Raw genomic sequence first — 12580 nt, 5'->3', positions numbered from 1 at the left:
TGCCTGCATGCAAACCTGAGCGACTCGCAGAGGCGTGTTCTAAGAACACGGAGACAGTTCTGAGGTTCTGAGTTCCGGTTCTAAAAGGCTGCATTGTCTACCAGGTTCAGTCTGGGTATGGACAGCAGTGTGCAAATCTAGCACAACAGCTCCAGCTGTGTCATTGATCTCCTTTATATACCTGCCTGCGTGAAAACACCTCTGGGTGGGGGGCGGGGGGTTCAATTTTCAGCTCAGTAATCAGATGTAGAAACAACAGGCTCTCGTGATGGGTGAAAATGTCAGACCACTTTGTGCTTTGAATTAGGGAAACAGCTTCTAAAAAGTCTCCTGCATTTGATCACGTGTGGCTGCGTGATCCTCGGCTCTTTCTGGTTTTTAATTAATTGCACGCGAGGCCTGTTTAGACAAAAACTGAAGCCGGACAAGTGCGCCTCAAGCTAAATTCAAAGCACCTTGAAATTGAATTGAAAACTGAATTCAATAATACTGTATACAAACCTTTTTTTTTTTTTTTTGAATTCATTCTTGGTTATTGTAAATTACAAATACAAACCAAATGAAACTGTTACAAAAATAAAAACAAGTCCAGAAAACCAAAAGACTTTTTAACAGACACACACTGACACACACACTGACACACACACTGACACACACACACACTGACACACACACTGAGAGACGCATACACACACACTGAGACACATACCGAGACACACTCACTCTCACACACACATACACTGACACACACACCCATACTGAGACACACACTGAGAGACAGTGACACACACACTGAGAGACAGAGACACACACACTGAGATACACATACTGATACACACACATGCATACACTGATATACACACTCACTCTCACACACACACACTGAGACACACACTGACACTGAGATACACACACACTCGCTCTCACACACACACACTGACACACACACTCGCTCTCACACACACACACTGACGCACACTGACACACACAGACACAACAGTGCAGCTAAAATTCAGACGAGGTAACACGTTTTAAAATGTTGGTCAGCGCTATCTTTTTTTTCTTCATTTTTAATAAGTTTGAGGGATCGAAATTTAATTTACTTTATTAAACACACACGCACACACACACACACGCGCACACACACACACACACACACACACACTCGCTCTCACACACACACACACACACGCGCGCACACACACACTCGCTCTCTCACACTCACACACACACACACACACACACAGCCCCCAGAAGCCCGGTATTATCTTACAGATTTTCCTGCTATGGGTTTGTTGTTTTGTTTGAGTTTGTTTGCTGCTGTTGTTGTGTTTTCTCTCTGAGAGCGCAGTAGTGTTTTAAAGTGATGGGTTTATGATTTGATCCTCATCGCTCAGCATCACAAAGCCTCTTTCGCTTCATAATATTTTAAAACAAAAAGCTCTGGTATTAATATCTCCTCTTTCCTGGGAATAGATTTCGACTCACAGTACATCATTTTTCACTTTCGACTGAACCTTCAGTTCTTCTGACCTGGGGTGGGGGGGAGGAATAATGAGACATTATAGATTAGATTATAAGACTCCTTATAATCATCCAGTCCAGGTTTTACTACCAGCTTGATCAGCCCCCAGTGTGTCTAGGTAACAAGCTCAGGTGTGTCTGATTATTAAACTGGTAACAAAACCAGGACTGGATCAAACCGCTATGCAACGGGAGCCTCATTTCCAGCCCTGTACAGTATTTGGTGTTTCTCATGACCGCTGTTACACGAGTGTCCTCAAAACAGGATGCAGCAGTCTGTCGGATTCCATTTTTTTTCTGCAACGGATTGATTTTTAGAATGTATCAAATTACATAAACGCAGCATGGGTTCTGATTTTTTTATTTTTTTTTCAAAGAAAAATGAATTTGGTATTTAATGGGTTAAAGAACCTCGCCGCTGTGATTTTTAAATTTATTTATTTGACTGGCAAGGCTGTCGGTTTTGCCGCCTCAAGCATTCTCCTCCCTTGAGTAACTTGCTTAAGGCTGTAGTTGGGCCAAACCACATTGCCTCCCTTTGTCACCCTGATCCACTGAACAGACTACCTCAGCGAAGCCTCACCTCTTATGACATTGAATTCCAGAAACACGATCTCGCTCTCCCTCCCCGCGCCTTTCCGTCTTGCTCACCTCCAGCCTTTGCATTGATTTCCAGCCATTTGTTAAGATCAGATCGGAAGATATTGCAGAGAGAAGAGAGGAGGTGTGCAAAAACTAATGATGTCACGCTGTGCCGTTCCCTGTCTCTTACAGAACGATAATGCACTGGCTCTCATCCAAAGAAGCATGATTGCACAGGGCCCCCTCATGGTCTCCCCTGGTAAAGGCACGGCCGCGTGGTGTGCAGGGGGGAGTCGCACAGTCAGGGGAGCGCAGGGGTCCCCGAGGGTCTCCCCTGGTAAAGGCACGTCCGCGTGGTGTGCAGGGGGGAGTCGCACAGTCAGGGGAGCGCAGGTTTCCCTGAGGGTCTCCTCTGGTAAAGGCACGGCCGCGTGGTGTGCAGGGGGGAGTCACACAGTCAGGGGAGCGCAGGGGTCCCCGAGGGTCTCCCCTGGTAAAGGCACGTCCGCGTGGTGTGCAGGGGGGAGTCACACAGTTAGGGGAGCGCAGGGGTCCCCGAGGGTCTCCCCTGGTAAAGGCACGTCCGCGTGGTGTGCAGGGGGGAGTCGCACAGTCAGGGGAGCGCAGGGGTCCCCGAGGGTCTCCCCTGGTAAAGGCACGTCCGCGTGGTGTGCAGGGGGGAGTCACACAGTCAGGGGAGCGCAGGGGTCCCCGAGGGTCTCCCCTGGTAAAGGCACGGCCGCGTGGTGTGCAGGGGGGAGTCACACAGTCAGGGGAGCGCAGGGGTCCCCGAGGGTCTCCCCTGGTAAAGGCACGTCCGCGTGGTGTGCAGGGGGGAGTCACACAGTTAGGGGAGCGCAGGGGTCCCCGAGGGTCTCCCCTGGTAAAGGCACGTCCGCGTGGTGTGCAGGGGGGAGTCGCACAGTCAGGGGAGCGCAGGGGTCCCCGAGGGTCTCCCCTGGTAAAGGCACGTCCGCGTGGTGTGCAGGGGGGAGTCACACAGTCAGGGGAGCGCAGGGGTCCCCGAGGGTCTCCCCTGGTAAAGGCACGGCCGCGTGGTGTGCAGGGGGGAGTCACACACGCGACACCCCCAAACCACCTGCCGGGGGCTAACAGCATCGTCAGACTCCCTGCCCCCACCACGCCCTGTGGGGTGGAATGTGGGTTCAGGAGACTGCGCTGCACACCAGGCAGGGAGACTTGGGGCGGGTTTGATACAGCAAACCTCAAACTAGGTCTCCCGGCGGTCTCCTGGAACCAGGTTTCAAGCTGCTGTTCCTGAAATTTAAAAAAAAAAAGAAATTAATTAAATCAGTCGCTTTGGATCAAGTTCCTTTCTGTTTTTTGCTTCTCTGAATTATCCGCTTGTAAATTGCATTAGAAATCTTTAGAAAAAGAAAAAAAAAAAGTTTGTGTGGACTCTATGGAGTTCAGGAAGCTGCCTGTGAAACGGTACGGTTCAATATGACGTCATTTCACTCTGATTCAAGTCATGTGACGCAATACCAGGTGGTCTTGTCGCATCAACACCAGGGTCTACTAAATGGATTCGTATTCTATCACAGAGGATTGATTAAAAAAAAAAAAAAAAAAAACATTGCAAGGGAACTGGGAACTGGGAACTGGAAACGGGGGGAGTGGAAACAGGGCCGCATCTTCTGCCTGAGTGAGTGTGGGGTGCGTGACTCTGAAGCTCACGCATTGGAGTCCGCCATGTCTTGGCATTGAAACGCTTTAATGAAATGCAAGCCAAGTTTTTAATTGCCGAATCCCTGGCAGAAATCATTAAACATTTATAAGCTGAGCAACCCACCGTCTCTTGGCTCGCTTTAGATTAAAAAAAAAAAAAAATTGGTAGATAATACATCATGGACTCTGCCTGTAATGTTTTAATATTCACTGACTCGGCAAAAACAGTGGCTGCAGTGATTCTTGTATTTTATCTTGGTTCTGTCCCTTGACACACCGAGACGTTGAAGTTGCACTTTTGAGCTCAACAATTAACTGGGAAAGACATAAACAGACGTCATCGCGTCGCTTGAATCATGACAGCCTGACGTTTACTGTCTGCACACTCCTCTCTCTCTCTCCCCCTCTCTCTGTCTCTCCTCTCTCTGTCTGTCTCTGTGTCTCTCTCTCTCTGTCTCTCTGTGTGTCTCTCTCTCTGTGTCTCTCTCTCTTCTCTCTCCCTTCTTTGTCTCTCTCTCTCTCCCTTCTCTCTGTCTCTCTCTCTCCCTTCTCTCTGTCTCTCTCTGTGTCTCTCCTCTCTCTCTCTCTTTCTCTGTGTCTCTCTCTCCCTTCTCTCTGTCTCTCTCTGTGTCTCTCCTCTCTCTCTCTGTATGTCTCTCTCTCTGTCTCTCTCTTCTCTGTCTCTCCTCTCTCTTTCTCTGTGTCTCTATCTTCTCTCTGTCTCTCTCTCTCCCTCTGTGTCTCTCCTCTCTCTCTCTGTCTCTCTCTCTTGGCTTCACCTCATTAGGTATTGTAAAAACACAACAATATGAATTATGTAAAGGGGACCATTTATCTTCTGGAGTTGCGTTTCATAAACAAGTTATTGTGCGGGGGGGGGGGGGGGGTGGAGTTGATTATTTCTTTATGTCCTTCCGCCCCCCCCCCCCCTCCTGTTTATTTATTTTTTTAATAAGTCATGTTGGTTAAATTCGCTGCCTAAGGCTTATTCCAACCGGGGAATATACTGAGCTGTAGAAACAGTCATTAGAGCCTCATAGTGTGTGTGAGAGAGAGAGAGTTTAGGAGCTGTTTAGGGGTACAGCGGGCGCTCGTGTATTACACCTGGGTGATGAATAGCAGAGCCGGGGGGAAGCGTTGGCCAGCGAGGTGGTGGGGATATCGAATCACCTTTAATTAGGCAGCAAAACAGGCAGCCATAAATCAAACTGCCTGTCGCCTTTCCAAACTCTCTAGTCGGTTTTAATGATTTGACCCACGCCTTTGTTGCTCTGTGTGTGTGTGTGTGTGTGTGTGTGTGTGTGTTCGGTTTTCATTACAGCCATCCCACAATGCACCGCGTTTTCCGCGGGGGGGTGGGGGGGGGTGTAATTGCCTAAATAGAAAATCGATCAACTTTCTTCGTAGAAAAAAAACAAACGCATCCGCAGCCAAATAAAAACTTCAGAGCAATGTTTATTGTTTCAGTGACGTGTTTATTTCGTTTGTGCTCCCGCCCCGTCGAGATTTCATTAAAAGGTGAAGGGACGCTGGTTGGATACTTAATATTCAGGTTTATTAACACCAGCACAGAGCAGAGGGAGGCTGTTCAGAGAGTAGAAGAGCCTCCCTTTCTCTCTCTGCTCCACCAGCACAGAGCAGAGGGAGGCTGTTCAGAGAGTAGAAGAGCCTCCCTTTCTCTCTCTGCTCCACCAGCACAGAGCAGAGGGAGGCTGTTCAGAGAGTAGAAGAGCCTCCCTTTCTCTTTCTCTGCTCCACCAGCACAGAGCAGAGGGAGGCTGTTCAGAGAGTAGAAGAGCCTCCCTTTCTCTTTCTCTCTGCTCCACCAGCACAGAGCAGAGGGAGGCTGTTCAGAGAGTAGAAGAGCCTCCCTTTCTCTCTCTCTCTGCTCCACCAGCACAGAGCAGAGGGAGGCTGTTCAGAGAGTAGAAGAGCCTCCCTTTCTCTCTCTCTCTGCTCCACCAGCACAGAGCAGAGGGAGGCTGTTCAGAGAGTAGAAGAGCCTCCCTTTCTCTCTCTCTCAGCTCCACCAGCACAGAGCAGAGGGAGGCTGTTCAGAGAGTAGAAGAGCCTCCCTTTCTCTTTCTCTGCTCCACCAGCACAGAGCAGAGGGAGGCTGTTCAGAGAGTATAAGAACCAGCAGTTCAACACACAGGAACACAGGCTGTGTGTTATTTATGAATTTGATACATTCTAAATCAAAATTGAAATCGAGAGAGAGAGAGGAGAGAGAGAGACAGAGAGAGAGAGAGAGAGAGAGGAGAGGAGAGGAGAGGAGAGAGAGAGACAGAGAGAGAGAGAGCCAGAGAGAGAGAGACACAGAGAGTGAGAGAGAGAGAGAGACAGACCGAGAGAGAGAGAGAGAGACACAGAGGAGAGAGAGAGAGAGAGAGAGAGAGAGAGACAGAGACAGAGGAGAGAGAGAGAGGAAAGTGAGCTGCTAAAACATTACAATTTTTGAGTTGGCAAAGTCATAAGTTGTGATTTTTGTTTGAGTACTTTGCTAGGATAGCTGCTGTGAGAATTGTTTTTAAAAAATCAAAAATTACTACTAACTTCTGTGGCGAAAAAAAAACGACTATTCATTGGTGTGGGAAATTAAAAAACAATTCAAAACGACTACTAGCTGTTGTGAGAAATAAAAACAAATGCAGAGAGAGAGAGAGATCGTATTGTGCTGCAGGTGCATTCTTCAGAAAGTCTATCATTATCTTCAGCACAAATGTCGGCACTATCCTGATGAAGGCACATTTAGGAAAAATGCAATAAAGAAATGATAAAATATTAATACTTTGTGTGCGCCATAAATCCTGTCTTTGCACATGCAAGAACTTTATATATATATATATATATTTAAAGGCTTTAATCTTACGGTTTTAAACACGGCATGTTGATCTGGGCGTGATTATCGTTCTCTTGCAGAAATACCGTTACCAAGATGAAGACACGCCCCCTTTGGAACACAGTCCTACCCACCTAACCAATCAGGGGAAGGCTCCGGAGCTGGTTCACGTGTCCGAGAAGAACCTATCCCAGATCGAGAACGTGCACGGATACGTCTCCCACTCGCACATCTCCCCCATGAAGGTAAGAGGCCACAAAACGACCCCCAGAATCCAACCTCCTCTGCATCTCCATAGGCTGCTATAGGTCTCCAATGCAAGGGAGGGAAACCAGACTCCTGCTGCACAGCAGTGTCACCCAGTCCAGGTTTTAATACCAGCTTGATCAGTCCCCAGTGTGTCTAGCTAACAAGCTCTGGTGTGTCTGATTATTAAAATCGCAGTGAAACCAGGAATGGGATCCGTCCCTGCATCGTAACTGCAGTTTAATATAACTAGACTAGACTGGATTTGAATTACATTGCAAAGCCCAAAGCTAGGTAAAGTCAGATGTATAGACTGGAATACCTTAACATCACTCAGAATGAATCCAAAAACAATAAAATAAGTGTTTTGTTTTTTTTAACTCCCTGAGATGCTTCTGACCCTTTTAATACCCATTCCTACCTTCTCTGAGAAACCGAACGCTTTAATAGCGCTGCGGTACGGGCTGCCGAACACCAGACGCTACCAGACACGCTCTGGATCCACTTGCAAGTCAGTTTGGGACAAAGGCGACCTCTGGTGGCCTCTGTCGGTAGTGCAGGTTAGATTCAGCTCTATGGACGGGCTGCAGTGATCATACATTACTGAAGGCAAGATTTGAAGTATCTGACGTCACGATACGTTATTACACAGAACCGCTTGCTGGAATAAACCTGCCCCTTTCACCCTCCGAAAAGCACGCGGCTCACTCCCGCTTTTTTTTTTTTTTTTTTGCAGCCGGAACTACTTTCTGGTGGCCACACCCCGTTGTATACATCCGCCGCTTCAACACTGGTAAGTCCGTGTCCACGTGTGCTTTGTCTGTGAACACGCGTGGAAGTAGCGTTATTTGCAGTGCCTCGCCTTTCGAAGGATCGTGTCATCTTTTTAAAGGCATTTTTCTTTTTAAAGGGAGATACGGCAGGCATCCTGTCATTGTGTGTTTGAACCCCCCCCCCCCCCCCCCCAGTTTGTGTGTGAACACTGTGGAGTTTGTGAATGACATACACGCTGCGTTATAGATACACAGGAAGCTCCACGTGGTTACAATGCTACACACAGTGACCTGAAGGCGCTGTTGCTGAACCCAGTTTGTACGGTTTATTTTTTTTAAGACGCTGTTTATAAGGGCTCCCATCTGCTTGCGTTGTTATAAAAAGACCGCTTCAAATGGCCCGCGTTGTTAGTGACTGTGCTCGGGTCACGGAGGTGGGGAAGCATATTGACGTTGCACTGTGCAGCGAAGCATTATGCACCAGAGCCGTGTGTAACACTGAAGCGCTTCCCCCTTACCCCCCAGCCTCATTTCCGCACAATAAGCTTTGAGGAGTATTTTTAGAAGCATTGGTTTTTGCTGGGACAGTTTAGTAAACGAGACAAATAAACATCTAATGATTAGAAACGTAGAGAATCGTGCAAAAGTGACTTTAGTGACGTGTGTGCGTGCGTGCGTGCGTGCGTGCGTGCGTGCGTGTGTGTTCGAATTGTATTGAAGATCGACATGTTCGTCTGCATTATTCAAGGTAAGTGTGGCAGCGCTGTGCTTGTGGTTCATGTGTTAAAATGTACATATTTTTGGGTTATTTTGAGAGCAATTTTTAAAAAGTGGCTCCCTATTTTTGTTGGGGACTTGGGATTTGTAGTTGGCTGTCAAGCAATACAGTATTAATTTGACTCAGTTTAGTTTCAATAACGCTGATGAAGGCACTGGAGCCCAAACGCTGGTCTGCTTGACTCAGTTTAGTTTCAATAACACTGATGAAGGCACTAGAGCCCAAACGCTGGTCTGCTTGACTCAGTTTAGTTTCAATCACACTGATGAAGGCACTGGAGCCCAAACGCTGGTCTGCTTGACTCAGTTTAGTTTCAATAACACTGATGAAGGCACTGGAGCCCAAACGCTGGTCTGCTTGACTCAGTTTAGTTTCAGTAACACTGATGAAGGCACTGGAGCCCAAACGCTGGTCTGCTTGACTCAGTTTAGTTTCAATAACACTGATGAAGGCACTGGAGCCCAAACGCTGGTCTGCTTGACTCAGTTTAGTTTCAGTAACACTGATGAAGGCACTAGAGCCCAAACGCTGGTCTGCTTGACTCAGTTTAGTTTCAATAACACTGATGAAGGCACTAGAGCCCAAACGCTGGTCTGCTTGACTCAGTTTAGTTTCAATAACACTGATGAAGGCACTGGAGCCCAAACGCTGGTCTGCTTGACTCAGTTTAGTTTCAATAACACTGATGAAGGCACTAGAGCCCAAACGCTGGTCTGCTTGACTCAGTTTAGATTCATTAACGCTGATGAAGGCACTGGAGCCCAAACGCTGGTCTGCTTGACTCAGTTTAGTTTCAATAACACTGATGAAGGCACTGGAGCCCAAACGCTGGTCTGCTTGACTCAGTTTAGTTTCAATAACACTGATGAAGGCACTAGAGCCCAAACGCTGGTCTGCTTGACTCAGTTTAGATTCATTAACGCTGATGAAGGCACTGGAGCCCAAACGCTGGTCTGCTTGACTCAGTTTAGTTTCAATAACACTGATGAAGGCACTGGAGCCCAAACGCTGGTCTGCTTGACTCAGTTTAGTTTCAATAACACTGATGAAGGCACTGGAGCCCAAACGCTGGTCTGCTTGACTCAGTCTAGTTTCAATAACGCTGATGAAGGCACTGGAGCCCAAACGCTGGTCTGCTTGACTCAGTTTAGTTTCAATAACACTGATGAAGGCACTAGAGCCCAAACGCTGGTCTGTTTGACTCAGTTTAGATTCATTAACGCTGATGAAGGCACTGGAGCCCAAACGCTGGTCTGCTTGACTCAGTTTAGTTTCAATAACACTGATGAAGGCACTGGAGCCCAAACGCTGGTCTGCTTGACTCAGTTTAGTTTCAATAACACTGATGAAGGCACTGGAGCCCAAACGCTGGTCTGTTTGACTCAGTTTAGTTTCAATAACACTGATGAAGGCACTGGAGCCCAAACGCTGGTCTGCTTGACTCAGTTTAGTTTCAATAACACTGATGAAGGCACTAGAGCCCAAACGCTGGTCTGCTTGACTCAGTTTAGTTTCAGTAACGCTGATGAAGGCACTGGAGCCCAAACGCTGGTCTGCTTGACTCAGTTTAGTTTCAATAACACTGATGAAGGCACTGGAGCCCAAACGCTGGTCTGCTTGACTCAGTTTAGTTTCAATAACACTGATGAAGGCACTAGAGCCCAAACGCTGGTCTGCTTGACTCAGTTTAGTTTCAATAACGCTGATGAAGGCACTGGAGCCCAAACGCTGGTCTGTTTGACCCAGTCTCTTCTAGTTTCAATCACACTGATGAAGGCACTAGAGCCCAAACGCTGGTCTGTTTGACTCAGTCTCTTCTAGTTTCAATCACACTGATGATGGCGATTTCATTTCAATTAAATGCAAGCTGCTGCAGGGGCTGTAGTAACCTAAAGTCACCACTAGGTGTCAGCATATTGCTACGTCAAAACCCACGTACTGCCACAGTGGCTTTAGCTGTCTCTCTGTAATACTGTATTTGAGTTCTGGAAAACTGGAAGAGTCTGGCACGGGATATGACAGTTCTTTCTGAACCCTGAGGGGAAGGGGGGCATCTGTTACACCCCCCTACCCCCCCCCCCCCCCAGCTCCAGGCCAGCTTTCGTTGTCACAGCAACGGAAGAACATGGGTTTCATAGCAACAGAGCTGAGATGAGAGAGAGAAGGAAGGAAAGAGGCAGGCAGTTAGAGAAAGGCTAATCCCCTTATCGCTACATCCCTCCCACACACACACACTTTCACTCTAGAACTGGAATACTGCGCGTCCCGGAAATCAAACCACACAGTCTCGGTTTAACACTGACCCCCCGGTATTCTACCCCAGTTGTGTTACCAGAAACGAGACCCTAAACAATCCATTCATTTTAACATCTTTCACAGTAGGAATACCTGGATTTGAGTTTGTCTGGGGAATCCTAACTGCCGGACCCCCAAACAGCCCCCCCCCCCCACCACCACCCCCCTCCTCCCCACCCCCCGCCTCCAATCCGCATCTTTCAACTATATTTAGACAGACAGATGGAGCAGAATATTTATGGGGGGGGGGGCACATAAGTTAAGAAAATCTTCTGCAGCTATTCAAATTAGAGAAACTGTATAAGTCATTTTAACAGTGAGGAAATTGACGGTTAGTTTCGGAAGCTCCCAGCCTCCCGAGCTGTCTGTGGCGGGCTCGGAGGAGGGGGTCCTGAAGGAATAGCAGCTTTCTGATCTCTGCTCCGTTGAGCTGCAATCGCAGACAGATGGCCTCTGTGTTAACTGCCGTTGGGTCCTGGCTGTTCACAGACTGATCTTAAATATAAAGCCAGCGTGTTTAAAAAGGTCATTTAAGACTTTTTTTTTCTGTCTCTATCGACAACAACAACAAAAAGTCAAATTCTGTTTGCTTTAGGCTCTTATCCTCTCTGAACAGCCTCCCTCTGCTCTGTGCCGGTGGAGCTGAGAAAGAGAAAGGGAGGCTCTTATACTCTCTGAACAGCCTCCCTCTGCTCTGTGCCGGTGGAGCTGAGAAAGAGAAAGAGAAAGGGAGGCTCTTATACTCTCTGAACAGCTTCCCTCTGCTCTGTGCCGGTGGAGCTGAGAAAGAGAAAGAGAAAGGGAGGCTCTTATACTCTCTGAACAGCCTCCCTCTGCTCTGTGCTGGTGGAGCTGAGAAAGAGAAAGGGAGGCTCTTATACTCTCTGAACAGCCTCCCTCTGCTCTGTGCTGGTGGAGCTGAGAAAGAGAAAGGGAGGCTCTTATACTCTCTGAACAGCCTCCCTCTGCTCTGTGCCGGTGGAGCTGAGAAAGAGAAAGAGAAAGGGAGGCTCTTATACTCTCTGAACAGCCTCCCTCTGCTCGGTGCTGGTCTAGCTGAGAAAGACAGCATACCCAAGACAGCAATCAAGTTGACAATTATTTCTTTTTTTTTTAAACAAAAAGGTCATTTATTTCCTGCCTTAAAAGAAAAAACACGAATAGTGTCACTAAATAGACGCGATCCATTCAGCAAAACTCCCAGCATCGTCGATCACTGATTCACTCTCTACGTCATGTACAGCTCTGGCTAAAAGTTTCACATCGCCCCTGTAGAATGAACTCACTTTGCTTCAGAAAGTCGAGTGAAACTGTGAAATGAAACATCCTTACGTCAACTAGCTGCCTGGTGTTTTTGTTTTTTTAAAGTGATGACACAAAAACGAATAAAAAATTCTAATAAAGCCACACAGATCGGACTGACAGCTCCCTTCTGCATGGTGCCGCATTTATTCGTTTTATAAAATTACAGATGTTCGTGTTGAGCCTGACCTTGTATTGAATTGCAGCGTCGCCGCTGGCAGGCTTTCTGCACATTTAATGAGGCTGCAGTCTTCCCTGATTCCTCAATTCATCCACGTGGCTTAACGGCTGCTTTATCTCTGAATTAGGAACATCTTCTGTGCTGTTTTATTCAGGTTTACCTCTGCGCATCTGCATGGCAATGGTTGCTGTTGTTCACATGATTATACTGTGAGTCTACCATAGTTTGCCATGGTTTGTTTTTTAATATGCTTTACCACACCTCTCTGTTCTTTACAATGCTTCCCTATGCTTTACCAGACCTCTCTATGCTTTACAATGCTTCCCTATGCTTTACCAGACCTCTCTGTGCTTTACAATGCTTCCCTA

General features: G+C 47.4%; 1 protein-coding gene across 2 annotated transcripts in view; it reads left to right on the top strand.

Moving 5' to 3' along the window:
* Positions 1-12580, top strand: part of LOC117962783 (disks large homolog 4-like) — a 45880-nt gene that overhangs the window by 19390 nt on the left and 13910 nt on the right. For both annotated transcript variants that reach the window (XM_059019019.1, XM_059019020.1), the window contains 2 exons: positions 6718-6882; positions 7620-7676. In XM_059019019.1, the coding sequence (XP_058875002.1) occupies positions 6718-6882; positions 7620-7676 (222 nt within the window). The remainder of the gene's footprint in view (positions 1-6717; positions 6883-7619; positions 7677-12580) is intronic.

This window comes from Acipenser ruthenus, unplaced genomic scaffold (assembly GCF_902713425.1).
Source record: "Acipenser ruthenus unplaced genomic scaffold, fAciRut3.2 maternal haplotype, whole genome shotgun sequence".
Lineage (NCBI taxonomy): Eukaryota > Metazoa > Chordata > Actinopteri > Acipenseriformes > Acipenseridae > Acipenser > Acipenser ruthenus.
Note: the sequence above shows the minus strand (reverse complement) of the source record. Positions and strands in the feature narration are given on the sequence as shown.